The sequence below is a fragment of the Giraffa tippelskirchi genome, chromosome 8, assembly GCF_054371585.1.
Source record: "Giraffa tippelskirchi isolate mGirTip1 chromosome 8, T2T-mGirTip1v1.2.pri, whole genome shotgun sequence".
NCBI lineage: Eukaryota > Metazoa > Chordata > Mammalia > Artiodactyla > Giraffidae > Giraffa > Giraffa tippelskirchi.
Window position 1 is genome coordinate 10,710,165 of NC_137282.1, and position 25,608 is coordinate 10,735,772.

At 38.2% G+C, this 25,608-nt stretch overlaps 1 protein-coding gene across 7 annotated transcripts in view; it reads right to left on the minus strand.

The window, feature by feature from the left end:
* Positions 1-25,608, minus strand: part of ADAM32 (ADAM metallopeptidase domain 32) — a 252,915-nt gene that overhangs the window by 93,238 nt on the left and 134,069 nt on the right. For 3 of the 7 annotated variants that reach the window (XR_014063396.1, XM_081524007.1, XM_081524009.1), the window contains exons 21-26: positions 23,727-23,765; positions 14,034-14,113; positions 8,523-8,578; positions 2,624-2,702; positions 2,280-2,356; positions 796-970 (exon numbers count right to left, since the gene is read on the minus strand). Coding sequence is in view for 5 of the 7 variants with exons in the window: in XM_081524007.1 (XP_081380133.1) it covers positions 796-970; positions 2,280-2,356; positions 2,624-2,702; positions 8,523-8,578; positions 14,034-14,113; positions 23,727-23,765 (506 nt within the window). In the remaining 2 variants the exon portion in view is untranslated. Of the gene's footprint in view, positions 1-795; positions 971-2,276; positions 2,357-2,623; positions 2,703-8,522; positions 8,579-14,033; positions 14,114-19,808; positions 19,928-23,726; positions 23,766-25,608 lie in introns of those variants that run through there. The other 4 variants (XM_081524006.1, XM_081524005.1, XM_081524010.1 and 1 more) reach the window with 3 other exon arrangements.

Genomic DNA, 25,608 nt, shown 5'->3' on the forward strand with positions numbered 1-25,608 from the left:
GGGATTATCCAGACAGGAATACTGTAGTGGGTTGCCATTTCCTTCTCCAGGGGATCTTCCCAGCCCATGGATCAAACCCATGTCTCCTTTGTCTCTTGCAGTGGCAGGCAGATTCTTTACCACTGGGCCACCAGAGAAGCCTTCCTTTCCTTAGCCTTGTGATCATTTTTCATAGCAATCTTTCATGTGGGCAGATTTTTTGCTATCAATTATTAGAAACCACTTTTGACAAACCATGTGGTTTAGAAAAATACTGCTAAACTTGACAATCACTGACAATTCACTAGAGCCAGGAATGTTATTTATGGCAACTTACAAGTTTTTGTGGAGGAAGAATTCATCAGTTTGCTTTACACATACCTTATGCAAGCCACAAACTATTATTATTCTTTTCTGAATTCTCACTTAACAAAGACTCATTTAGAAATTCAGATCACATATTCACTCAAATTACCAGAATAATTTAGGAAAAGGAAGAATTTACATTAATTATCCAAATGTCCACATATGAAAATTAGCTTTTTGGTTTATTTAATCTTATATTCACATATCTTGATTCATAAAATATTCACATATTTTGATTCCAAAATCAATTACCTAAGTTTTTGCTAAACTTTCATCTAACAAGAAGCATAACAAAAAATTTCATTCTGCACTCAACTGAAAAGTCATGAAATGCCATCACAAAAAAGTAAAATAAACTTAAAATTTACAAGTCACCAAATTTTGCTCTGAAAGTGTTTTTCATTTTATAAAATTACACAGAATACATTAAAACAAAGAGTCCACACTTACTTCTGAACTTTTTCTGACTTCATACTGTGAGCTTTCATAGCTATAAGTGTCATTTTCCAGTAACAGAGGGATAGGACTTATGTCATTTTTTTCTTCATAAATCACATGCATGAATCCTGATACAGACTCAACTGGTTCAACTACATATGAGATGTTTTTAAACTGCAGTGTTCCCCTGAATGGTAAAATAATCAAAATAAATCTGAAATGATTCTACTGGAACTATGACTCTAATAAGAAATGTTGGCCAAAAAAATTTTTTTTTTACATTTAAAGTCACTTTGGTTTTTCTATTTATCTCTTTATTCTTTGAGGTATTGTTCTAGAACTGGACAGTAATAACACAGTATATGTCTGGCTTTTTATTACAAATATTCTAATAGAAATATTTTGATTATCTTAAAGAACCCAGTTTTAGTGGCATACATCTGTCAACTTGAAAAAAATGCTCAACGAGAGAGCTGCAAGGTAAGTTTTATTTGGGAGCAAAATGAGGACTGCAGCCCAGGTGATAGTACCTCAGATAGCTCAAACTGTTTCAAAGAGGTAGCGGGGAAGGAGAGTTTATATGTGATTTTTGTGAAGGTGGAGTACATGCGATCAAGCACATATTTTTTGTAGAAAGTTTCTGCTAGTTTCATGAAGCTTCTGCTGGTCACAAGAAATAGTCATCACCATGAAGGATTTTTTGCTTTTCTAGCTACGAGGAAATACAAGAATTGGGCTCATACAATCCGCTCTTGAGAATATCTAACTACCTGAAGTCCTGTTCTGCCAGTCTTCGCAGAGCACAGAGAGCCGCATTTCTGCTCTCAACCCTGAACTCCACTCCTTCAGGGGGTGCTGAAATTCAGCAGGAGCATATGACTTAATCCTTGTTGAGGTAGATGGCAAGTGCCAATATGTAGGCACATCTACACACATCTATGTGCTTAAATAGGTTAAGACCTCCACCTAGGGTGTTGATGTTCTAACCAACATTTTAGCCATAGGCACTCTTTTCCTTAGTTTAGGTTCCTTTCTTCTCTTTGACATCCCTATGTCTCCCCTGACACTTCATGTTCTAAATCATTTGTGTGGCTGAGTTAAAGGTGCTGTCTGCCTGAGAAGGACCGTGAGCAGAGCCGAAGTATTGGTCAGACTCAGGCATTCTGCATTGTCAATCATTCTAGAAAATTAAGACATCTGTAAAAACATAAAGAATTTGAGAAAACTAGTATGGAGAGAACCAATCAACACTACCTATACTCAAGATTGCTCAAAGCCTCAAGCAGAATGGCCTGTTACAATCAACATGCAGACTCCCATCTGGAATGGATACTGCCACGGTGACTAACTTTGTTTTATCAGTAATTCTGGTTCACTCCGTAGGAAATTGAAATAACAAAGGTGACTGTAGATCTAGAAAAAGTACTGGAGGATAAATATTACAGTTTAGCAAGATCTAATACTGGCAAAAGGAGTATCTCTAAATAGGCTACAACCTGAGTCCTGAACAAATGTTGAGTGATACAAGAGAATTTGGAAAACCTGCAACATATCCATGATAACTGCAATCCATCTGAGAAAAGGAAAAAAAAAAAAAATGGTTAACTTCTTTTTTAAATGGACATTGCAGATGCCTCACTTGTATTTTTTACTTTCACTATCTTAGTACTTTAATATGAATGGCCATGACCCAATGAGTTGTGCCAGGCAGAAATAAGACCTAGTCCAGGTTATTTAATTTCACTGAATGTGTGAAATAACATTCTAGTAATTTCATAATATTTATATTTTAAGGAAAATTCAGGATAAGAAATCTGTAACAAAGAAACCTAAGTCTTACCTGAGCTGACAAAGACTGATGATGTTGGGTGTGATTTTTGTCATAAAAATAAATAACAGAAGCTGAAGATAAAAATGACCTAGGCAGAAATCACAAAAACATGGTCAAATTGTAAATAGAAAACATAGACAAATTATTCTTCATAATACAAATTTTCTTTTTAAAGGAGGAATTTAAAGTAGTGCCAATTATCTTGGCATATCCTATTGCCCAGATACTTGTCATTTAAATAAGTTTGGGGCAAAGGAAGGTATTTTAACTACAGTGACATAATACAAAAATGCATGATAATGAACCCAAACTGCTAGAAATATAAAACAGTGAAATAATACAGGTCTCAATTTTCAGCATAGAACTTTCAAATCCTTGTCATTATTGCTCACTAATTCTAGATTTTAAACTTGAATCTCAAAATTAAAATGTAGGGTTAGGCCAAAATTTTGAAAGATTTTCTTAGCATCACTACAAAATTCACATTTACTAACCTTAACTAACCTTAACTGTGGTGTTGGAGAAGACTCTTGAGAGTCCGCTGGACTGCAAGGGGATCTAACCAGTCAATCCTAAAGGAAATCAGTCCTGAATATTCATTGGAAGGACTGATGCTGAAGCTGAAACTCCAATACTTGGGTCACCTGATGCGAAGAACTGACTCACTGAAAAATACCCTGATGCTGGGAAAGACTGAAGGCAGGAGGAGAAGGAGACAACAGAGGATGAGATGGTTGGATGGCATCACCGACTTGATGGACATGAGTTTGAGCAAGCTCCAGGAGTTGGTGATGGACAGGGAAGGCTGGCGTGCTGCAGTCCATGGGGTCGCAAACAGTCGGACACGACTGAGCAACTGAACTGAACTGAACTGAACTGAACCTTAACTGAGTACCAAGTTCTTCTCAATAACCCTGGTCAGAATTTTCTTTCATTCTCTTCAGTAATTATACAAAAGCTTGACATTATTCCTGTCAATCATCTCAGTAACTTCCATGTCACCTCACTGTCAGATCCCCTGTGCCCAACCTCACTCCTTATCGTTGAGAATGACTACTTCTTTTGCTCAAAGCAAACCCTCACATCTCTACTATGCATCTTATTCTCTGCCATGTGTTGAAGATACATCACTTTATTAGTACTGTAATTTCAAGCTCTTCCTCTCTACTGTTTCTATCTTCAGATCAGTTCAGTCGCTCAGTCGTGTCCAACTCTTTGCGACCTCATGAATCGTAGAACACCAGGCCTCCCTGTCCATCACCAACTCCCAGAGTTTACCCAAACCCATGTCCATCGAGTCGGTGATGCCATCCAACCATCTCATCCTCTGGCGTCCCCTTCTCCTCCTGCCCCCTATCCTTCCCAGCATCAGGGTCTTTTCAAATGAGTCAACTCTTCACATGAGGTGGCCAAATTATTGGAGTTTCAGCTTCAACATCAGTCCTTCCAATGAACACACAGGACTGATCTCCTTTAGGATGGACTGGTTGGATCTCCGTGCATGCCAAAGGACTCTCAAGAGTCTTCTCCAGCACCACAATTCAAAAGCATCAATTCTTTGGTGCTCAGCTTTCTTTATAGTCCAACTCTCACAGCCATACATGAATACTGGAAAAACCATAGCCTTGACTAGACGGACCTTTGTAGACAAAGTAATGTCTCTGCTTTTTAATATGCTCTTTAGGTTGGTCATAAGTTTCCTTCCAAGCAGTAAGCATCTTTTAATTTCATGGCTGCAGTCACCATCTGCAGTGATTTTGGAGACCAGAAAAATAAAGTCAGCCACTGTTTCCACTGTTTCCCCATCTATTTCCCATGAAGTGATGGGACCAGATGCCATGATCTTAGTTTTCTGAACGTTGAGCTTTAAGCCAACTTTTTCACTCTCCTCTTTCACTTGCATCAAGAGCGTTTTTAGTTCCTCTTCACTTTCTGCCATAAAGGTGGTGTCATCTGCATAACTGAGGTTATTTATATTTCTCCCGGCAATCTTGATTCCAGCTTGTGCTTACTCCAGCCCAGTGTTTCTCATGATGTACTCTGCATATAACTTCAATAAGCAGGGTGACAATATACAGCCTTGACGTACTCCTTTCCCTATTTGGAACCAGTCTGTTGTCCCATGTACGGATCTAACTGTTGCTTCCTGACCTACAAACAGGTTTCTCAAGAGGCAGGTCAGGTGGTCTGGTATTCCCAACTCTTTCAGAATTTTCCACAGTTTATTGTGATCCAGTCAAAGGCTTTGGCATAGACAATAAAGCAGAAATAGATATTTTTCTGGAACTCTCTTGCTTTTTCGATGATCCAGCAGATGTTGGCAATTTGATCTCTGGTTCTTCAGCCTTTTCTAAAACCAGCTTGAACATCTGGAAGTTCACTGTTCACATATTGCTGAAGCCTGGCTTGGAGAATTTTGAGCATTATTTTACTAGCGTGTGAGATGAGTGCAATTGTGCAGTAGTTTGAGCATCCTTTGGCATTGCCTTTCTTTGGGATTGGAATGAAAACTGATCTTTTCCAGTCCTGTGGCCACTGCTGAGTTTTCCAAATTTGCTGGCATATTGAGTGCAGCACTTTCACAACATCATCTTTGAGGATTTGAAATAGTTCAATTGGAATTCCATCACCTCCACTAGCTTTGTTCATAGTGATGTTTTCTAAGGCCCACGTGACTTCATATTCCAGGATGTCTGGCTCTAGGTGAGTGATCACACCATCGTGATTATCTGAGTCGTGAAGATCTTTATGTACAGTTCTTCTGTGTATTCTTGCCACCTCTTCTTAATATCTTCTGCTTCTGTTAGGTACATACCATTTCTGTCTTTTATTGAGCCCATCTTTGCATGAAATGTTCCTTTGGTATCTCTAATTTTCTTGAACACATCTCTAGTCTTTCCCATTCTGTTGTTTTCTTCTATTTCTTTGCACTGATCACTGAGGAAGGCTTTCTTATCTCTCCTTGCTATTCTTTGGAACTCTGCATTCAAATGGGAATATCTTTCCTTTTCTCCTTTGCTTTTTGCTTCTCTTCTTTTCACAGCTATTTGTAAGGCCTCCTCAGACAGCCATTTTGTTTTTTTGCATTTCTTTTCCATGGGGATGGTCTTGATCCCTGTCTCCTGTACAATGTCACAAACCTCCATGCATAGCTCATCAGGCACTCTGTCTATCAGATCCAGTCCCTTAAATCTATTTCTCACTGCCACTGTATAATCATAAGGGATTTGATTTAGGTCATACCTGAATGGACTAGTGGTTTTCCCTACTTTCTTCAATTTCAGTCTGAATTTGGCAATAAGCAGTTCATGATCTGAGCCACAGTCCACTTCCAGTCTTGTTTTTGCTGACTGTATAGAGCTTCTCCATCTTTGGCTACAAAGAATATAATCAATCTGATTTCGGTGTTGACCATCTGGTGATGTCCACGTGTAGAGTCTTCTCTTGTGTTGTTGGAAGAGGGTGTTTTCTATGACCAGTGCGTTCTCTTGGCAGAACTCTATTAGCCTTTGCCCTGCTTCATTCTGTGCTCCAAGGCCAAATTTGCCTGTTATGCCAGGTGTTTCTTGACTTCCTACTTTTGTATTCCAGTCCCCTATAATGAAAAGGACATCTTTTTGGGGTGTTAGTTCTAGAAGGTCTTGTAGGTCTTCATAGAACCGTTCAACTTCAGCTTCTCCAGTGTTACTGGTTGGGGCTTAGGCTTGGATTACCATGATATTGAATGGTTTGCCTTGGAAACAAACAGAGATCATTCTGTCATTTTTGAGATTGCATCCAAGTGCTGCATTTCAGACTCTTTTGTTGACTATGATGGCTACTCCATTTCTTCTAAGGGATTCCTACCCACAGTAGTAGATATAATGGTTAAATTCTGAGTTAAATCCACCCATTCCAGTCCATCTTAGTTCACTGATTCCTAGAATGTCGACGTTCACTCTTGCCATCTCCTGTTTGACCACTTCCAAAATGCCTTGATTCATGGACCTAACATTCCAGGTTCCTATGCATTATTGCTCTTTACAGCATTGGACCTTGCTTCTATCACCAGTCCCATCCACAACTGGGTATTGTTTTTGCTTTGGCTCCTTTATTTCGCCACTGATCTCCAGTAGCATATTGGGCACCTACCGACCTGGGGAGTTCCTCTTTCAGTATCCTATCATTTTGCCTTTTCATACTGTTCATGGGGTTCTCAAGGCAAGAATACTGAAGTGGTTTGCCATTCCCTTCTCCAGTGGACTACATTCTGTCCGACCTCTCCACTATGACCCATCTGTCTTGGGTGGCCCCACATGGCGTGGCTTAGTTCCATTGAGTTAGACAAGGCTGTGGTCTGTGTGATCAGACTGGGTAGTTTTCTGTGATTAGGGTTTCAGTGTGTTTGCCCTCTGATGCCCTCTCTCAGCGCCTACCATCTTACTTAAGTTTCTCTTATTTTGGATGTTTTTATCTTAATACTATTGAAAAGTTTACTGTCAAGTCATTATCATCCAGAATAACTGTCCCTGAGCCCTGTGTCTTCCTCTAGCTATTCCCTACATATTTTCAATTCTCAATAGATTTTATCAAGAGTAGTCTACACACAGTTTCTTCACTTTGTCAATTCTTACTCACTCTTAACTGCTCTAGAAAAGATCCATAACCACCAGAATGTCAAATCCAAAAGACAATTTTAAAACAATCATTGCACTGGACTTCTGGTATCATTTTTAAAACTGTGGCCACTTGGTCTTAATTCTAAATTCACTTAATTTAAGTGAAGTCTAAATTAAGTCTAAATTCACTTAATTTACATCACACATCACTCTTGCCTCTCTTCCTACCTCCCTGACCCTTCTAGCTTGATCTCTTTTAGCAGAACCAAAAAGAGAAATACTGGTCTTTCCCAAGATTCTATCTTTAGCCACCCGTATATTTGTAAGCACTCTGTAAGTTCTCTTTTTTAATTACTGCTAAATCTATATTGCCAATCTCTCCTTAGAGATTCAAATTCCTATATTTGTATACCTAATAGAAAAAAAGCCACTTGAATATCTTACAAGCAATGCAAACCAAACTCACCCCTCAAATAAATATCTCCTTCATTAATACCCCTCGTTTTATTACACTATAACTCACCAGTTTTCTTAAGCAACAACTAAATTATCCAAAATTCATCACTGTTTCCCAATCATCCTACCAAATCTGTTCTCAAGATCTACTGAATTTTTTTTCCAGGTCAATGATCATTGTTCAAGCTACTATCATCATGCACTTAAACTATTATATAATCTTATAATTAGACATTCCACTTCCATTTTTACCCCTTCCAAAACAGCGTATGAGACTTAACGGACCTATATAAGTATGTGCTTAAAAATATTTATGGCTTCTAATAGCCTTACCATGGCATTATAGATCTTCTACAATCTGGCTCTTGCCCACTTTTCCAAAATCTTTTACTTTTATCCTCAAAAAATATGTCATTCAGTCATTCTCACACTGACTTTTTGCACACCACAACCTGTATCAACCTGCAGATGATTTCCTTAAAACAGAATACCCCCCAACACTACCCCACTTCTTTTAGAACTAAGTATCTTTCCTCAAGTCATCTCTTTGCAAAAAGCCTTCCCTGATTTCCAAAGAATACTATCTACACATTTATCACAATATTGCATTATAAAACAATTCTTAATTTATCTATTGATGTGTCTGAATACATCTTTATTACAAATTATTTAACTAAGACTACTTGTTTCATTGCCTTTTGTGTGCTTAGGACTTTACCCAAAAACTGATGTACAATAGGTATCAAATGTAGACACATATCTAATAAACATTTGAACTAAAATGATTCTATGCATAATTATTTTTTAAAATCAATACACCAAAAAATTAAAATTGTAAAAGATAAAATACTTACTGCTTTGTGAGATGGACAAAATATGGATTTCCTCCTATTGTAATGACATAAGCCACCTGTACATGAGCATCCAAAAAAAATCAATAATAACACTTACAAAAATTATGCTAAATAAAGTTTTCTCTAAGTTATCTTTTTAAGATTGACAAAATTAATAATAATACATAACCATTATATGTGCTTCCCTTCCCATGTGGATATTCAAATCTTCAGAATTCTGAATTGAGAACTAGGTGGTAGCATTCCCACATGCCTGCTATTCACCATTACTCACATATCTGAGGAATAAGCTTGCTGATAATCATCTCTTGGCTAAGACACAAACCACCAGCTCACCATGCCCAAGGTAAATGCCAAGATGCCCACCTCACTTGAGAGAAACCATTGCTTGCTCACTCCCAGCCCTCCTAGAAAGGAAATTTTCCTACTCATTGGAAGAGACACTTCTAAAAGACAGAACTGCAAGAAATGTACTACATCTGTGGCAAGATAACACAATAAGTACCATTGCACTGTGCTTATCGAATGCAAGCAATGAAATTCCTCTGGAAGAGAATGCAGGAGAGAACAGAGGAAGATCACAGACATGTCTAGAGAATCCTCTAGAAGATAATAGAAAATATAAGATTCATTAAATTATTTATTTGGTTAATTTTTTAAAATTATTTTAGCAAGAGAAATAGCCATTTAAAAGTTTTTAGTTCTTCAACTTTCTATCATAACAAAACAAGATTCTCTGCAAGAGACAAATGCTCTGTGAAGAATCATTTGAATGGCACTCTGGAAAGAAGTCTGAGTGGAGTCTAGAGGGGACCTGAAAATTATGCCCTCTAAAAATGCCTTGTTATTAAATAAATATGATGAAAATAAAGGGGAGAAACAACAACAAAATTAGGATGAAATTAACAAGAAATGTACAAAACTGACAGGAAGAAAAAATTCCGAAAAGACATCATCCAGAGCTTCTATAAACTTTCATACACAAATCCAACTGTTTAGGTTTAACTGTTTCCTCCCTTCATCCAAATTTACATGTGAATTCCTATCTTTAGAATGTGACCTTATTCAGAGACAAGGCCTTTACAGAGGTACTCAAGTTAAGGAGAGGCCATCAGTGTGGCCCTAATCCAATGTAGGTGGTATCCTTATAAAAAGGAAATTTGCACACACCTACACACTGGGAGACTCTCCCGTCTCTCTAAGCTGATGGCAGAGGCCAGGAACGATCTGTCCCTCACAGTACTCAAAAAGAACCCACGCTGCCAACATCGTGATCCTGGACTTTAAGCCTCCAAAACTATCAGACAATAAGTTTCTGTCACTTAAGACACATTGTTTGTGTTTCTTTGTTATAGGGGCCCTGGCAAACAAATACACCAACTTTCTTTTAAACAAAATTAACATATGCTAAAGAACAGGATCAAATTTAAAACAAATAAATAAAAAATAGAGAATAACAACAAGCCCACAGGTAATATCTAGTAAATAACTGTGATTAAAATGAGAACATGGAGAATTTCAATAGAAGTGTAGAATCTGTAATAAAGAAACAAATTAAAATTGTACAGCAGAAAAAAATCAGTATCTGTTATTAAAAATTCAGTGAAAGGGTATAAAATATATATGATAAAGGGCCAATATTCAAAGTAGACAAAGTACTTACACAACTCAACATCTGAAAAGCAAACAACACATTTAAAAAATGGACAGAATATATGAATAGATATTTTTCAAAGAAGACTTACAGATGGCCAACAGGCACATGAAAAAATCCTTAACATTACTAATCATCAGGAAATGCTAATCAAAACTATGATATCACCTCACACTTATGATCAAAAAGACAAGACATAACAGTGTGAGAGGATGTGGAGAAGAGAGAACCCTCACACAATGCTGGTTGGGATGTAAACTGGCACAGCCACTATGTAAAATACTATACAGGGTCCTCAAAAAATTAAAGACAGAACTACCATAGGGTCCAGAAATTTCACTTCTGAGTTTTTTCCTGAAGAAAACAAAAACTCTAATTGAAAAAGATACATGTAGCCCATGTTCACTGCAATTATTCCCAAAAGCCGAGATACGGGAGCATCTAAGTGCCGAGCGGTGGATGGACAGATGGGGATATGGTTTATACACAAAACAGTATCACTCAAAAAGTGAAAACTTGCCATTTACAACACGGATGCACCTACAACACGGTACTAAGCTAAGTGAAATGAGTCAGACAGAGAAAGTCAAATACCATCTGACTTCTCTTATGTGTGGAATATAAAAAACAAAACAAATGAACAAACATAAGCAGACAGACCCACAGATACAGAGAACAAGCAGGTAGCTGCCATAGGGAAGAGGGCAGGGGGATGAATGAAATAGGTGAGGGAGATAAACAGATACAAACTTTCAGTTACAAAATAAGCGAGTTATAAGGATGAAATGTACAGTCTGGGGGATATTGTCAATAATATTGTAATGACTTTGTACAGTGATAGATGGTAACTAGGTTTATCAAGGTGATTATTTTGTAATGTACACAAATACTGAATTACTATGTTTCGCACCTAACATAATGTTGCAGATAATTATTCTTCAATTTTTAAAATTCACTATAAAATTAAATCTTTATAGACAGAAACTGGGGGGAAAGGGGGTAAAAATTGTCATTTGGCCAAAATCTCAAGTTATGTAACTACCATTAGAGATAATTTTTATCACCCTGTACAATCAGAAAATCAACCAGTTAACAACAGCCACACTCAAATAACTAGCTTCTGAAAGTTTGCAAATCAATGACAACCCCAAGTTTCTAAAAGTCAGCCAACAAGTGACAGCCACAGCTTCTAGACAGGAGTCAGTAACTGCTTCAATCCCCGGATGAGGATTCTGAAAGTGAGAAGACCACCAAGTAGTCCACCTCAACTAACTGCAGCAACACAACTGGGAGCCTGTCTACACATAAACACTCTCCTTCCTGAAAGCCCGTGGGTCCCTGAATACTAGGCTTCCCAAAACCTTTTATAAGATTGGCTGGCTTTCTTCAGAAAGACTGGGTTTACAACTGGCCCTTACAAGCCAATTGGAAGATCATCATTTGTTTGAGTAACATATCAAGTTCAATTTATAGTTTGTCCACAAGTCCACAATCTTTTCAACAGTTGAGCTCTTTTATGATTAGTCGTGAGTTTATACTTCTGACAGTTTCACTGACACAGCTGCAAGATTTTCAATTCAATATTTCAATTCTTTAAATGTTTTTAAAGTATTCTCTAAATTTTTATTTGCATATATTTAAATCCCAAAATGCCAAAACACAAGTGTAAATCTTGTACTGAATATTTTGAACAGTAGAAATTTCTCAACTGAGGAAGTGTTCTTTTTGAAGTTCTTTGTGTGGTTTGCAATTGTTCACTAAACATCAAACTTGGTGGAAAGTCAAATATAAACCAGCATATACTAATGGCTAAGCAAAAGAAATAAAAGATTTCCTCATACAATACGAAAGAAGGTGATATAACAAATTTGGGGGATTAAGAAAAATTCCGAGGAAGAAGATATAAGAAACTGTAGCAGGCACCCTGATAGTTTTTCACACTGTGTATCATCAGTCTTTCTGCACAAATGACTAAATGCGCAACTACCATAAGTATCTATTTCAAAATTGTAAGCAAATTTTCAAGTGCCAGGTTGAAAATCCACTGCAACAATTAAAGGATGAAACAGCCCCCTTTTCAATGACAGGAATATGAAAGACGGACACGTGTCACCTTGTTGGAGCACAGCCATAGGTGCGAGTAATCACTATGCAGAAAAGAAAATGTTGCCTTTCTTTTGCACAGTATTTTTCTAGTGAAACAAAAAAGAGTATGTCAAGTCTGTATATTGTCACCCTGCTTATTTAACTTATATGCAAAGTACATCATGAGAAATGCTGGGCTGGAGGAAGCACAAGCTGAAACCAAGATTGCCGGGAGAAATATCAATAACCTCAGGTATGCAGATGACACCACCCTTATGGCAGAAAATGAAGAAGAACTAAAGAGCCTCTTGATGAAAGTGAAAGAGGAGAGTGAAAAAGTTGGCTTAAAGCTCAACATTCAGAAAACTAAGATCATGGCAACCGGTCCCATCACTTCATGGCAGATAGATGGGGAAACAGTGGAAACAGTGGCTGACTTTATTTTTCTGGTCTCCAAAATCACTGCAGATGGTGACTGCAGCCATGAAATTAAAAGACGCTTACTCCTTGGAAGGAAAGTTATGACCAACCTAGACAGCATGTTAAAAAGCAGAGACATTACTTTGTCAACAAAGGTCCATCTAGTCAAGGCTATGGTTTTTCCAGTAGTCATCTATGGCTGTGAGAGTTGGACTATAAAAAAAGCTGAGTGGATAAGAATGGAAGCTTTTGAACTGTGGTGTTGGAGAAGACTCTTGAGAGTCCCTTGGACTGCAAGGAGATCCAACCAGTCCATCCTAAAGGAGATCAGTCCTGGGTGTTCATTGGAACGACTGATGTTGAAGCTGATACTCCAATATTTTGGACACCTGATGCGAAGAGCTGACTCATTTGAAAAGACCCTGATGCTGGGAAAGATCGAGGGCAGGAGGAGAAGGGGACGACAGAGGATGAGATGGTTGGATGGCATCACCGACTCGATGGACATGGGTTTGGGTAAACTCCGGGAGTTGGTGATAGACAGGGAGGCCTGGCGTGCTGCGGTTCATGCGGTCGCAAAGACTCAGACATGACTGAGCGACTGAACTGAACTGAACACAAGGTTTTGCAAGTAAATTCCCTTCCAGATGAGACTTAGACAACAAGAAACTTTTGCAGAGACTCTCTTATAGAGTTGAATTAATAAGTAAAATACATGGCTTTGGATGGAGATAATAGTGATGACATGTTTCAGATCATTTAACAATGAAAGTGGAATAACTATGGTTCAGGCATTCCAAATGGAGTTGAGTGTCCACTAGTGGATGGGGTTTCAGACAAATTCTTGTATCACTGAGAATTTGAATTTTCTGAAATGTATCAAACTCAAGGACACCACCAACCAGTTTCAAAACCGTATCTGCTAGCAGCTGCTGGATGCAATCCTGTAGTTTCACAAGCACCCTCTATTTTCCCAGCTATGTAAACATTTCAAACTCCAGCTCCAATTCTTGCTTAATGGACACCCTTACTTCTTGCCAGCTCCAACCCTAATTCTTAACAATTTATGTAACCTAGTAGCTTTCTTCCACCATTTTGTAGACTGGGGGAACATATTTCAAGTGCTTCTTGGGTCTGTGTCTCCCAGGGTGTAGTCCCAACAAACCCCAAATAAATGCCTTTTTTTGTGTGCTTCAACACCTCTCATCAAAATGTTCCTCCTTGTGAACCTGGTCTGAGCACTCAGCTCTGCCTCCAAGAACTGAATTACTGCCCACCATCAGCAGCTATGGTCTTGATATTAAAAGCAATTTCACACAATTTAAGAAATAAAAATATTATTTCCCAATTACATTATTTGCTGGATCTTTGATTGCCTCAGACGTTGAAATCTTTTCAGGAACTGTGGTCTGCAGAAACTTTTTATGAAGATCTAAAACAAAAACGAGCAAAGTTATTCTGATACTTGTAATCTTACATTTTCATTTCTAAATCCAATTCTTCATTTTTCTACATTACCAACGTTTTGTGTGTAATATATGCATCTTCTTTCCCTTTCTGCTGTCTTTTTGTCCTTCTTACCCATACATTTCTTAACCCTTTATAATCTTAAGGTTTCATTCTCTCTTTTTCTATCCGCAGGCAGGCAGTTTGACTAAGTAACAATAACAAATTACACTGATGTAAGAGATATGGAAATTAAAAAAGTGGAATGCATCGAGAAACTGGGATCATTTGCAGGGAAAAAAAAGATATAGAATACTGAATACAAAGATGATCTGCAATTTTCCACGGAGAAGTTACCAATGAGGAACTCATTGACAAGTGGCTGCTTCATGGCGGTGCAATTATTTCTAGAAGAGCAGAAGAATTCTGAATGTCAAGCAGACCACATCTTTCATTTCTGTCCATTTTACAGACAAGGAAACCGCCCAGAGAAATGAAAAGATTTTCCGCACCGACGCTGCCTCTGCCTCCTTGGCCGCAGACCTCGAGGCCAGGGGTCAGACGGGGTGGGAGGGCGGTCTGGGGCCGGACCCTGGGCCGACAAGGGCAGCCCTCCAACCGGAGGCGGCGAGGCTCGGGACTTACTGGGGCCTCCATGCAGTCCCCTGAGGCCGGTGAGAAGGACTAGAAGAAGGAACATGGCTCCGCTGGCCTGGAGCCACACTGGACCAGCGGCGACGGTTGAGCCGTTGCGGCGCGTGGGGGCCGAGCGCGGGTGGGAGACGCCCGCGGCGCGCGAGGAAAAGGCTGCAGGCGGCTCCTGGCTGCCTCCGCGAGGGGCAGCGGGCGCACAAGGCGTGCAGCTGGTGGGCAGCTGCGGCTGAGCGGACAGCACTCGGTTTCCTGTGAAGGAAGGAAAAGCCGCGCAAGTTACAGTTCTCCGATGAGGCTGGTGGTGCCTGGTTTTGTTTGTATCTTCGACTTGGATTGACGGTTTTTGAGGTAGTTTCCAATCACAGTTAGGAGAAGGTGCAAAGGTAATGTATCATAATGCCATTTGCTAAAAATGGCTTTTCCTTACATTACCTGGTGACTGATAAATATCAGAACGCTTTTTTAAATGCTCAGTTCAGTTGCTCAGGCGTGTCCGACTCTGTGCAACCCCATGGACTGCAGCACACCAGGCCTCCCTGTCCATCACCAACTCCTGGAGTTTACTCAAACTGATGTCCATCAAGTCTGTGATGCCATCCAACCATGTCATCCTCTGTCCCCTTCTCCTCCTGCCTTCAATCTTTCCCAGCATCAGGGTCTTTACTAATGAGTCGGCTCTTCACATCAGGTAGTCAAAGTACAGGAGCTTCAGCTTCAGCATCAGTCCTTCCAATGAACACCCAGGACTGATCTCCTTTAGGATGGATTGGTTGGATCTCCTTGCAGTCCAAGGGACTCTCAAGAGTCTTCTCCAACACCACAGTTCAAAAGCATCAATTCTTCCGTGCTCAGCTTTCTTTATGGTCAAACTCTCACATCCATACATGACTACTGGAAAAACCATAGCTTTGACTAGACGGACCTTTGTTGGCAAAGTAATGTCTCTGCTTTTTTAATATGCAGTCTAGGTTGGTCACAGCTTTTTTCCCAAGGAGAAAGCGTCCTTTAATTTCATGATTGCAGTCACCATCTGCAGTGATTTTGGAGCCCCCCAAAACTAAGTCTGTTACTGTGTCCATTGTTTCCCCATCTCTTTGCCATGAAGTGATTGGACCAGATGCCATGATCTTAGTTTCCTGAATGTTGAGTTTTAAGCCAGCTTTTTCACTCTTCTCTTTCACTTTCATCAAGAGGCATTTCAAATGCTCAAGTTGACAGCCAGCATAATTCCTCCTAGTAACAATACTTACCCATCAACTCTCCCAGGAGAGAACAAGAATGGATAAAAAAAATTTATAGAAAATACAAAACTAAAATTAAGAGATAATGAGAAGAGAAGTGTTAATAATAGTATTTTCCAGAAGGAGAAAAATTAAAATAATTAGAAGGAAATACTTAAAGGGTTAATGGGAAAATTCTTTTTCTTAATTTGAAAAATAAGAGAATGGCTTTAGAAAGGACCCAAATATTAAAAAGTTCAGAGAAAAGTGAAAGACAAGGAGAGGACATATGCAAAGTTTAATACCAACCAGGAGTTACTATCTAGGATATCCAACATACATGAGCACCCACTGCTCCACACACACACACACACACACACACACACACACACACACACACACAGACAAAGGTATGGGAGGAGACAGAAGGGGACAAAAAAATCCAGTAGCAATATAGGAAAACGTTATGAATACTTTTTTTCATAAAGCATGATAAGTAAATGCCTAAAAGGATATAAAGAGATCTTTAGTCTAAATAGTAATCACAAATGAGCAAATTAAAACAACAGTGACATATCACTGTCTATCCAATCAATTAGCAAAACTTAGTATGGTGAAAAGCACCAAGTTCAGGTAAGAATGAGGAGAAACACCAGACTTGGTTTGCAAGCATGTAAGCAGTAATAACCTTCCCGAGAGCAGTCTGGCACTTTTCCAAGAAATAAATTTTTTAATATATTCTGTGATTTACCAAGTCCAGCCCTGGGGATGACGTCTGGTAAAGCTTACACTAATGTGTAGCCTGATTCCTCACACAGAAAACAAATATAAATGCCTGGCAAAATACATTTAAAAACCCAAAGGACCTGGAAAATGACCAAAGGCAGACACAAACTTGAAAAGAGTTTACTCTTGGAAGACTACCTTTACATCTGGTAAGAACTAAGAGTTTGTGTGGCTTTCTTGCCTGGTCATGTTCCACAACTACAGCAGCTCAGGCAGGGAAAAACAGCATGCAACCTCAACGGGAGCAGATCACACAGCATGCGAGAAAATATTAATCTAAAGCAGAAGATGCTTGTTATGGTTTTCATTTTCTTAAATTTAAGACGTGTTTTCTGACCTGTTTGGAGAATGTTCTATGTATAATCAAGAATGTGCATTCTTCTGCTTTGGGTGAAAAGTTCTGTATATGCCTGTTGGGTCCACATTGTCTGTAGTGCTGTTCAAGACTGCTGTTTATTGATTTTCTGTGTTTTATCTATTATTTAAAACGGGGTACTGAAATCTCCTACTATTATTGCATTGCTGTCAATTTCTTCTTTCAGATTTGTCAATACTTGTTTTATACACTAAGGTGCTCTGATTGGGGGTGCTATGTATATTTACAATTGTTACATCTTTCTGTTGAATTTACCCTTTTATCATTGTGTCATGATTTTTTTTTTCTGTCTCTAGAGGCAGTTTTCGATGTAAAGTCTGCTTCATCTGATTTAAATATAACCACTCCTTTCTTTGGTTATCATTTGTGGGAAATATCTCTTTCTTCCCCTCGCTTTCAGCCTATGTGTACCTCTACTCTAAAGTGAGTTTCCTGCACACAGTGGGGCTCTGCTTTCAGTTTTAATCATGCAGCCACTCTGTATCTTCTTGTTGAGAAGTTTAACCCACTTTCATTTAAAGTAATTATTGATAGGGAAGGATTTATTATTTTCATTTTATTAACAGTTTTCTACTCGACTTGTAGTTCTTTTGTCACTCTCTCTTGTTATAGGAAACTACAAAGCTCTTCACAGCAAAGGATACAGGTAACAAATGAAAAAGCAGCCTATAGGATGGGAAAAATACTTGCAAATCATATGTCTGAGAAAGGGTGAATAACCAAAGTATATTCGGAATTCATATAACTCAATAGCAAAAAAATCACAAATAGTCCAATTACAAAATGGGCAAAATGACCTGAATAGACATTTTTCTGAAGAAGACATATAATTACCAACAGATACATGAAAAAGTGTTGAACATCACTAATTATCAGGGAAATACGAATAAAAACCACAACGAGATAAAATCTTACAACTTTTAGAATGGATATTACCAAAAAGATGACAGAACAAGTATTATCAAATGTGTGTGCGTGCAGAGAAATTGGAACTGCGGTATGCTGTGGAAGAGAGAATATAAACTGGTACAGCCATTAGGGAAAGCAGTATGGCAGTTCCTCAAAAATTAACAATAGAATACCATATGATCCAGCAATCTTACCTCTGGGCATGTATCAGGAGTAAATGAAGTCAGTATCTCAAAGAAATATATGCATACCCATGTTCTTTGCAGCATAATTCACAATAGCCAAGATACGGAAAGAACCTGTGTCCATAACAGACAAATGGATAAAGAAAACATGATACATTTATTCAGCTGTGAAAAAGAAGGAAATCTCACCCTTACTCACTCCTGCCCTTTCTCAATCCTGCCATTTGTGACAACATGGATGAACACAGAGGACATTTGCTAAGTTAGATAAGACACAGAAAGATAAATACTGTATAATCTCATTTAGATATGAGATTTCAAAAAGAATGTTAATAAGCTCTACTTGACATTTACATATTTGACAACTACAAGGCGTACATTTTCAGTGCACATGGAGCATTCACCAAAATAGACCAGAGTGTGTACCGTAGCAAAACAATAGTTTCAGAGTATGAGAATTATGCAAGTATGTTCTCTGACCATGGCTAAATTAGGAAAATATGAAACTGAAAATATCCAAATATTTAGAAATGAAACAACATACTTCTAAGAAATCCATAATTCTGAGATCAAACTGACACATCAAAACTTGTGAGATGTAGCTAAAGAGATTCATAGAGCAAATATATATCTTTCAATGAATTAGCTAAACTTTCACCTCAATAAGCTAGGAAATGAGCAAATTTTAAAAGACATAAATCAATGAAACAGAAAACAAAGATGCATATAGAATCACCATAGTTAGGAATGAAAGAGGGGACATAACTTCAGCTCCTATAGACACTGTAAAAGATATTATGAACAACTTTATGTCAAAAGATTGACCATTAAATGAAATGGATAAGCTTTAAAATTACCTCTTCTGAAAAAAAAATCACAATAAATGGAAAGTCTAAATAGTTTTCTGTTAAAGATATTCAATCCATAATTTAAAATCTTCCCACAAAGAAAACTCCAGTTTCATTGACGAATTTTGCCAAATATTTATTGAAAAACTGAACAATACACACTTTCAGAAAAAGGAAAATGAGAGAGATTTTTCCTAACTCAATTTATCAATCTTCGTATCCAACTCTGATAAGGTATTAATCTTTGCTCCTGAGACCAAAGCCCAAGCTCTCTGGGTCCTTCTGTCTTCCGGGATTCCTCCTGTGGGTCACCCAACCGAGAGGCACGAGAAAGGTGGCAAGCAGAACGTGAGGCCTGAGCAAGCATGGCTTCCCTCAGCCCTGGTTCTGCAGTTGTGGGGAGGGGTAGGGGGCAAATAGCTGTATTAACTGAGATCTGCATGCAGCCAGCCAAGGCCAGTGAGAAGGACCAGGAGGAGGAACACAGTCCACACACAGATCCTTCCCTGAGGAACAGTAGCTGATGCAGATTCCCAGCCGCTGGGGGCCCAGGCAATAAACCCAAGTGGTGGTGGGGAGAGCTGTGGAGAAGAGCTCAGGGAGTCAATGTGAGTTCAGACGGATGGTCTTCAGTCAAGGGCCCTGACATGGCAAAACTGTGCCTTGGGGTGGGAGAGGAAATAAAAACAGACGCTCCTGCAAATTGGTCCAGCTTGGTTTATTGTTTTCCATCAGCTGTGACCAGGGGAGAAAAGGTCGAATTTTCATTTCTCAGTGAGACCCCCAGTGATATCCATTGCCTTCTGAGGAAATTATTAGTTACTGTGGAAAAGAACAAAGACACATGTGCTTAGGTTTTGATAAATAAGTAAATCACCTTCCACTGCAAAACAAGCAGTTGGCATACTGCCAAGTGAAAAATTCATATGGCAAAATAAAAGAATTCTAGGAAGAAATTTTATAATTTTGCTTATGAAATTACTTAACTGTGAGTAGCTTATTAACTAGCAATTGTGATTTCTGGAGAAACATCGTATTCAACGATAAGTACTTGCAAATGAGAAAATCTAACATTTTTTCCACATGCAACGAAATGTTCTTGAATATAACAAGTTAAATCTTTGCATTGTTTTTAGAAATTTAAATACATATTGATTTTTACTTTTTCCATATCTTGAAGCCAGTCATTTTTTATTTTTTCATATTGTAAACAGTGTTTTGGTTTTGGCACTTGGAAACTCACAGGCCTTATAGCATTTTGCCTATAGTACCTAATGGATAAAGTGAGTGGCTTAATCATGAATTCATTTTATAAACTAAGTTACATATCATGTATCTTATTAGAGTCAACTCTAATTCCATTTTATGCACAAGAGCAAGTTTCCAACAAACTTGTAAGAACTTTATTAAACTGAAGAAAAAAGACTAAAAGTCTTTTAAAAATGATTTAAATACTCAGTAATCAAGGTTAGTAAAGTTTAATGCATCATTTTTGGTGAAGTACTTTACCAATTCACCAATAAAGATTTAGGAATTAGTTGTGGATTATAAGCTTCATTTTAATTTAAAGCATATTTATTTTAAGAGATAGTTCCTAATATATTTGCCTACTATTAAGTGTTTCACTGCTTTTCTGTGATTTGGACATAATAAATTTAAGCTTGATACAATACACTCTGACAAAAATAGATTTTTATGGCAGTTTCTCCTTGTTTCCCTTCAAAATTGTGATAAAAATGGAAATATCTGCTACATTTTTTATACTCATTATTATCAAAAGTCAAAACCAAATTCTTGAGCCTCTTTTCCACTCTTATATCCACAGGTTTCTTATTTCTGATCCCCCAACCAAAAAAATGAAAGAGAAAAAAATAAGTAGAAAATAAATTAACTTAGTTTAACCAACAGAGAAGATAAAATAGGTAGTAAGATTAGGGAGAGAATTCAGTCATAAGAGTGGCATATGTTTACCCTTCCTATCCTTTCCAACATCTGCTATTTTATATTTTCAAAACTTAAAGGAGATTTTTCTTACTACTCTGACCACAAAACTTCCCTATTTAACATAGTAGAAAGTGAAGTGTTACTCATTCATTCATGTCTGATTCTGCGACCCCATGGACTGTAGCCCTCCAGGCTCCTCTGTCCATGGGATTCTCCAGGCAAGAATACTGGAGTGGGTTAATACAGTTAGTTCTCCCTCAAACCAATAAAGGGATTTGTATTTCTGGATTTGTCAGACTATTGTATATATAACCCATCTGATTTCTGGCTTAAATTTTTTTTTTGTCCTGGTAGTGTTTACCTGAGGAGTTGGTTCTATCAGCATCACCCACTGGTTTTCAACATTTTAAAATAGTGAAAAAAGGAAAACATAGTGGGTGCTATAACAGTGAGGCAGAGCAAATATATCTGCTAGCTTATTAAATTTAACAGAAAGAATAATCAAAGAATGTTTTTTGTTTTATTCTAAACACAATGATTGGATGAAGCACAAGCTGGAATCAAGATTGCCAGGAGAAATATCAATAACCTCAGATATGCAGATGGCACCACCCTTATGGCAGAAAGTGAAGAAGAACTAAAGAGCCTCTTGATGAAAGTGAAAGAGGAGAGTGAAAAAGTTGGCTTAAAACTCAACATTCAGAAAACTAAGATGATGGCATCTAGTCCTATCACTTCATGTCTAATAGATGGGCAAACAATGGAAACAGTGATAGACTTTATTTACGGGGGATCCAGAATCACTGCAGATGGTGACTGCAGCCAAGAAATTAAAAGATGCTTGGTCCTTGGAAGAAAAGTCATGATCAACCTATACAGCATATTAAAGAGCAGAGACATTACTTTGCCAACAAAGGTCCGTCTAGTCGAAGCTATGGTTTTTCCAGTAGTCATGTATGGATGTGAGAGTTGGACTATAGAGAAAGCTGAGCGCCAAAGAATTGATGCTTTTGAACTGTGGTGTTGGAGAAGACTCTTGAGAGTCGCTTGGACTGCAAGGAGATCCAACCAGTCAATCCTAAAAAAAATCAGTCCTGAATATTGGAAGGACTGATGATGAAGCTGAAACTCCAATATTTTGGCCACCTGATGCAAAGAACTGACTCTTCTGAAAAGACCTTGATGCTGGGAAAGATTGAAGGTGGGTGGAGAAGGGGACGACAGAGGATGAGATAGTTGGATGGCATCACTGACTCAGTGGACATGAGTTTGAGTAAGCTCCGGGAGTTAGTGATGGACAGGGAGGCCTGGTGTGCTGCAGTCCATGGGGTCGCAAAGAGTTGGACACGACTGAGCAACTGAACTGAAACACAAGCTAGACTAATGGGTTAACACTCCAGATCATACACTTCAAATGTGATATATATTGTCCCAGGATGGTGATTATCCCTCAGTCTTGAATACCACTTCCAGAAGTAGATGACTATGCAAATGACATATTCTTTAATGAGAGATAGTGTGAGGGGACAGTTGGAGTAGTCATAACGTCAATCATGTGTGTATGTGAAGTTTAAGATGTATGTGATCGTCATCCTCTAAGCAAGTATTTAGTGAGCATTTACTCTGCTGGGTGCGAACACAAGTTGGTTAGCAAAGTACACATGGTCATTCTGTTCAAGCCATTTCAGAGCTTATCGGCAAAGTGCGGCGCCAGGGGAGCAGCAGCTGGGAAGCCTTGGTGTTTGAGCGCCACATTACAAGTCCCTCGGTAATGGCGAGAGTAGAGGCAATAAAGACAATCTGCCTTTTTCTTCACACTTGGTTTGGAGGAAGCAATGTCTATAAAAGAGTAACTATGGTAGGAGACATTAAAAACAAAAGAACAAAATAAAGGAAACAGAAATGTCAGTAGCTTCCTGAATGGAGGCAGTGACGTCATCAGGGAGGATAGAAACTAGCTAATGTAGTGGGGCAGCCTGAAAACAACCTGTGGGTATAAAGTAGATTTTGCAGTATCAGTGGACTGAATGCAACTAAAAGAAGACACTTTAAGGGAAATGCCAAGCAGTACATGTAAATGAAAACTCATAAGGGAGAAAAGAAGATTAGCAGATCAGTAAATATTTGATGACTTTGGAAGGATCACAAGGCCACATAGGAAACTGAAAACTCACGGAACTCTGTATTAACACAATTGTGGGCTGTGCGATTGGGGTGGGGAGTGTGGAACATGTAGAAGTTCAGTTTGTTGATAACTGTCTCTTAAATAAACTCCTCTGAAGAGCGGTAATAATATACTCAGTTGTTCATACTGAGTTTGTGGGTATAAATGTGATCTAAAAAACAAGAAATATTTCTCTTTGTGTATTTCATCATAAAACATGCACAAAAAATGCTCTGATTATGAGTTAATTTCACAAAATAATTATACATAGCTTGCCTCTCATTAGGCTTAAATAGTTTTTCCCTATGTATCAATAGAGTAGGCAACCAGTAAAAATTTAGTAAACTGAAGAAAAGACTAAGTTCATTAATACTCATTCCCAGAATGGAAAATATTAATAAGTTGTTTTTACTGCAATACTTCATCGATTGTAGCTCCTCAAAAATATTAAGCAATTACTTGTTCATTTTCAACTTTGACTTACTTATAAGAAACATTTCCTAAGTTACTTACCTGCTGCTATTTGTTTGGGCACTACTTTCTGACTTCGATCTAAATAAAAATAAAAATGTCTAAAAGTTAATACGAAGAAACACGCCTACCTTAAGAATGACAATCAAGCCATTTTATACCCGAACTACTCTAGTTGAAATGTACGTATTCCAATGGGCTATGCTATCATCCCTGACTCAGTGTAGGTGAATAATATCCTAGAAGAGATGAATTATGTTGACAAGGTTTCAAGGTGAGAGAGAATATGAGAGGGAGAAATGGGGACAGTTAAAACGTTTTACATATTGCGTGTGTGTGTCTGTGTTTGTCTTTATACTTTTATGTTTGTGGATTTTTTTTGTCTGGCCACCTGTGTGCATGTCTGTGGAAAAGATTAACTCATTCATTCATTTATTCAACAAATGTTTATTAAGCACTTACCATAAACCAAGAACTCTGCTACATGCTGGCTATGCAGTGTGGAGCAAGATAAATATGGCCTTTATCCTTTATGATAACAGTGTAATAAGACATACATCTAATGTGAGGAAAAGGTAGCTATGTTTAAGGATCATATGATAACTCCCTGACACCAAGAGGACATACTAATGAAAATCAATTTTTCTTTTTAGCTTAATGAGAGTAACTTATGACTCCATCAGTGTCACTGAAAGGAGAAGATCATAATAATGAAAGAGAGATAAAGGATAAGAAAAGAAGGCATTATAATGGAAGAGGAAGGCCTAGTCTGAATAATTGAAATTAAATGGCCCTGTTGTGCAGCCTAAACATCCTACTCTGTACGTTTGGGTGTGTCTGAGACAGCAGTATACTTTGGAGGAAGCTAGGTGGAATCACGAGGGCACAGGAGCCCACTCCAGCCTTCTCGCCTGGAGAGTCCCACGGACAGAGGAGCCTGGCAGGCTACAGTCCCTAGGGTTGTAAAGAGTCGGACACTGCTGAAGCGCTGAGCATGCACGCACACAGGTGGAATAACACCATCCCCACTGCTGGATGTGGAAAACTAAACAATTATTGTATTATCACACGGACATATCCACCTTTCAGGAAATGGAGGGAGACTTAATTAAAACTACGTTGTAATTGTATGTATGGCTGAGTCCCTTTGCCTTTCACTTGAAACTATCACAATTAATTTTTGGTTAATTACTTATACCCCAATACAAAATAAATAAGTTTTTAAAAAACTACTGGGTAATTCTGAAAGGCTATGTAACACACAGAATTATTATTCCCTTTATGACCTTTTTCTTCAGCAAATTTTTCTCAAGTGACCAGTGTAAGCACTCATTCAGTTGTTCAAGAGCATATATATTGGGTTTTTCTTTTTTTTTTTTTAATAAATTTATTTATTTTAGTTGGGGGCTAATTACCTTACAATATTGTAGTGGTTTTTGCCATACATTGACATGAATCAGCCATGGGTTTACATGTGTTCCCCATTCTGAACCCCCTCCCACCTCCCTCCCCATCCCATCCCTCTGGGTCATCCCATTGTCCCAGCCCTGAGGATTTGTCTCATGCATTGAACCTGGAGTGGTGTTCTGTTTCACATATGATAATATACATGTTTCAAAGCTATTCTCCCAGAATGTCCCACCCTCACCTTCTCCCTCAGAGTCCATAAGACTGTTCTATGCATCTGTGTCTCTTATTCTGTCTCACATATAAGGTTATCATTACCATCTTTCAAATTCCATATATATGCATTAGTATACTGTATTGGTGTTTTTCTTTCTGGCTTACTTCACTCTGTATAATGGGCTCCAGTTTCATCCATCTCAATAGAATGGATTCATATGTATTCTTTTTAATGGCTGAGTAATATTCCATTGTGTATATGTACCACAGCTTCCTTATCCATTCGTCTGCTGATGGACAT